General features: G+C 62.8%; 1 protein-coding gene across 1 annotated transcript in view; it reads right to left on the reverse strand.

Moving 5' to 3' along the window:
- NDUFS8 (NADH dehydrogenase (ubiquinone) Fe-S protein 8, 23kDa (NADH-coenzyme Q reductase)) overlaps positions 1-2,885 on the reverse strand; it is a 4,174-nt gene extending 1,289 nt beyond the window's left edge. Inside the window, exons 1-5 of the mRNA XM_010837671.1 lie at positions 2,809-2,885; positions 1,826-1,889; positions 1,690-1,740; positions 1,036-1,125; positions 765-937 (exon numbers count right to left, since the gene is read on the reverse strand). Coding sequence (XP_010835973.1) covers positions 765-937; positions 1,036-1,125; positions 1,690-1,740; positions 1,826-1,889 — 378 coding nt within the window. The 5' untranslated portion in view covers positions 2,809-2,885. The remainder of the gene's footprint in view (positions 1-764; positions 938-1,035; positions 1,126-1,689; positions 1,741-1,825; positions 1,890-2,808) is intronic.
- Positions 2,886-4,056: the final 1,171 nt, after the last annotated feature.

Genomic DNA, 4,056 nt, shown 5'->3' on the forward strand with positions numbered 1-4,056 from the left:
CCTACATGTTCCAGAGACTGGGGACCGCAAGGCCACAGCCCATGGGCTGCAGAACCTGGGAGTGGTGAAGGAGACGAGCCAGGACTCAGACGGGAGCCGTCCTGAGTCACAGAGACGTGGCTGGAGCAACCGCTGGGAGGGGGACGCTGTGTGGACAGTCAGAACCCCTGTGCCTGCTGGGTACCTGCCGGGCACATCCACCACCTGAGTGCCCCCACTTTGTCTGTTTCTGCACCCACAGGCCGTGACTCTCGGCAGTCCATGCGGGACCCTCTGACAGAACCAAATGCCAGGGGCTCAAAGGAGCTGCAGCCAGGGGCAGAGAGTGCCCTGCTGTGGTCCGAGTGTCCCCGGGTCTGGCCCTGTGAAGGGCACATGTGTAGGCAGGGCTTCTGACACTGCTGCCGCCCACGTCAAAGTGGAGACCTTCAAGTGGCGCCTCGTGGCTCCGGCCTGGCTCTCACACTCACGACCAGACCCCCAAGGGCAGTGGCAGTACCCAAGTGTGTCCATGGTCTGCTCAGGACTGGAAGCTTCCCTCCGTTGACTCACCACCTCTGAGTCGGCTCCGGCAACAAGGCCTCACAGTTCCTATCACGGGGCAAGTGGCTCAGAGTGGGAGGGGACTTCCCTGGGGACACACATCCAGCAGGGGGTTGAGAATCGGGACCCAGGGCTGCCCACTACTCTCTCTGCAGCAGACTGCGGCCTCCCCCTCCCAGCAGCCGGGGTCAGGGTGGCAGTCAGCCGGGGTCCGCGCATACCTGGGCCGGGCAGACGGCCTCACAGAGCTTGCAGGCGATGCAGCGCTCCTCCCCGGACGGGTAACGGCGCAGTGCGTGCTCCCCGCGGAAGCGCGGACTCAGCGGGCCCTTCTCAAACGGGTAGTTGATGGTGGCGGGCTCACGGAACAGGTAGCTCAGGGTCATGCCCAGGCCTGGGGGCGGCACAGGCACAGTGGGGGGGGCCCCTCCTCCCTCACACATCTCTATCCCCCCTGAGCCTGCCTCAAGCCTCCCATCCCCCGGGGCCCACCTCGGATGAGCTCGGTCCACAGCAGGGTCTGTGCTGCCCGGTCAGTCACCGACTTCATGTCCATCGAGGGCTCCCGCAGGTTCACATATTCTGCAGGGGAGGCGGGCAGAGAGGCCATGGCAGGGGCCACGCACAGGCCCTCTTCAAGGACTCCAGCTCAGGAGACGAGGCCTGGCCTCCTAGATGTAAGAGCTGGGACCCCGGGGGGCTTGTTCATTCACCAAATGCCCCTTGCCTCAGCAAGCAACCCTCGAGGCTGGCCTCCGGCCAGGGGCAGTCCTGGCCTGCTTCTCCCTAACCCTGTGAGGCCATCCAGGCCCGGAGGGAACGCAGGTGAGGCTTGGGTGCTTGGGTCCTGAGGAGGAGGTACAGGCTCCCAGGGCTCACACCTGGCAGCCCCCTCCTTGTCCCACGCAGGGAGGGTCTGAGATCACATGTATAGCCACAGGGAAGGACCACCCCCAACCTACGCCCTGCAATAACAGACCCCACCCCCATGAATCATCTGATCACCCGCTTCATTTTACAGAGGGGAAACTCAGGCTCCAAGAGGGGGAGCCCCCAGCAAAGCCAGGATGAGAACCCAGGCCTTCTCCCCTGCCCCCGGCAGGACCATGATCACCAAGCCTGAGGCTCAGAAATCCCGGGACTCACTGTAGGTGGCTGCCACTGCGCTGCTGTGGAGGCCGCGGACACTTGCATGCCCTGCAAGAAGGGTTATGCCGTGCAAATGTGACCTCATGCCGGGAGGCTGGGCCCCCACACCCAGGAAAGGTGCCCTTGGTCCTACCTGCACGTGCGGCCTGGGCCTGGCCCAGGGCCCGAAGCAGCATGGGCATGGTCAGGCAGCGCATCTGTGGGGTGTGAAAAGAGGCAGGCACAGGTGGGTCCCAGACAGGTGTGGCCTCCCCACATGAAACTCCAGCACGGCAGGTGCCCTGACCTTTGACCCCAGTGCCACTGTGGCATCTTGTCCCCTGCTCACCCTCATCCCTGTCAGAGGCGCAGATGGCCTTCCTGTTCCCAGGAGCTACCCCTCTCAACCTCCAACCTGACCCAGGTAACACTGCCAACCGCCACCAGCATTTATTGAGAGCTCGCCGTGCCAGGCACAGTGCTAGGGGTCACAGATGAGATGCTCAGTCGTGTTAAGTGACTTGCCCAAAGTCGCACACTGAAGGGGGGGTTCCTGATGTGAACCCAGGCCAAACCTCACCCTTTACACCCCCCAGCCTTTCCCTGCTGGAACCCCTTAAAGGCTTAAATAACCCTCAAGATCAAATTCCTCTCCCCCGCCCCCCGCATCAAGGTCCTTCTGGAACTGCCTCCCTGCCTGCCGAATGACCTTGGGTTTTCTCATCTGTGATAAGGGGTCACGGGGATGGAGGGGGGCTCGAAGAGGCCACATGTTTAGCCCAGAGCCTGGCACTTGGCCAGAGCCACAAAGTGCCCTTCCCGTGACCTGCGACCTCTGGTGGGCCCATTTCTTTCGACCGCTGACTTCAGGGCCAGGTGCCCAACCCGGCTCCTTCCTTGACTTTCCTCCCGACCTCTGACCCCACGGAGCCGGCAGCGCATGCGCCCTGGAGGCCGCCGGCGTATCGGTCACCCCCGCCCCCGGCTGCACGCCCAAGGACACGGCGGCCGCGCGTGCTGAGCAGGCTGAGGTGAAACCTGGGCGCGGAGCCGGCAGGGCCCACGGGGGCCGCACCCGCGCCCCCAGACGCCGCGCTGCCTAGACGCGGCCTTAAGGGCTGAGACCGCATCACCCACCTTGAAGCGCGGCCGCTCAGTCCGGTGCAGCGCAGCCCGTCCGCCGAGAGGCGGGGCCTGCCTCCCGGGAAGCTGCCATTGGGCCGGCTGGCTTCGCCATTTCCTTGCTGACTCTCCATGGCGTGGTCTGATTGGCTGGCGGTGCAGCCGAAGGAGGCGGGATAAAAAAAAATCTTCTTCCCGATTGGCTAGGAAGGAGCAGGCGCTGAAAGGGCGAAGGAGCCCGGACTCCCGAACCCTTAGGGGCGGGACATCCGAGGCGTGGTTTCAGGGTGCATCTCCCATCTGACCGGGCCCTCCGGGTAGAGGGAGACACGCTGCGCCCCAGCGGGGTTCCGGCGATAACGGTGATTCCGCACCATTGCTGGGCTTTGGTAGGGTTTTGGGCTTCTCTTGTGGCTCAGCTAGTACAGAATCTGCCTGCAATGCGGGAGACCTGTGTTCAATCCCTGGGTTGGAAAGATCTGGAGAAGGAAAAGGCTACCCACTCTGGTATTCTGGCCTGGAGAATTCCATGGACTGTATAGTCCATGGGGTCACAAAGAGTCGGACACGACTGAGCGACTTTCGCTTTCACTTTGGAGCCCTCCAGGCTCCTCGGTCCATGGTATTCTCCAGGCAAGAATACTGGAGTGGGTTGCCATTGCCTTCTCCAGGGGATCTTCCCGACCCAGCGATCGAACCTGGGTCTCCCGCACTGCAGGCAGACGCTTTGCCATCATAGCTGTGCTTGCTGTAGCTGTGCTTGCTCTATGCCAAACCTCCACACGGGCAGCTTCACTTAATCCTCACTGCAACCCTGTGTGGAGGAACGATTTACAAACTGAGACCCGGGCTTGTGCAGGAACTTGGTCCAATCCTTGAGAGCTGCGCAGTGCGGCCGCCTCAACCGCTCCTGGATGTATGCGACTCGGGAGCCCCGTAACCCAAACAGCCACCAAATAAACCCATGTTTCCTCCCGGTGAACTGTGTGGCAGAGGGAACTGGGAGACTGCAGACACTGAGAAAACCCTTGAAGGCCGCCCGTGTCTTGGTGGGGGGTTGGGGGGGCAGGGAGTAGAAGGTGGACAAGGAGGTCTTCCTGGAAGAGCGGACATCCAAGCAGAGAGCACAGAGGAGTTGGGCAGAACAAGAAGGGCCAGAGGGCGCGCCCAGCGCGTGTGGGGAGGTCCCTGGAGGAGGACACATCAAGGGCATCAGAAGAGGACAAGGATGGCGGCACGGGGCCTGCGCAGGGCTGTGGCAGA

This window comes from Bison bison, unplaced genomic scaffold (genome assembly GCF_000754665.1).
Source record: "Bison bison bison isolate TAMUID 2011002044 unplaced genomic scaffold, Bison_UMD1.0 scf7180017864080, whole genome shotgun sequence".
Lineage (NCBI taxonomy): Eukaryota > Metazoa > Chordata > Mammalia > Artiodactyla > Bovidae > Bison > Bison bison.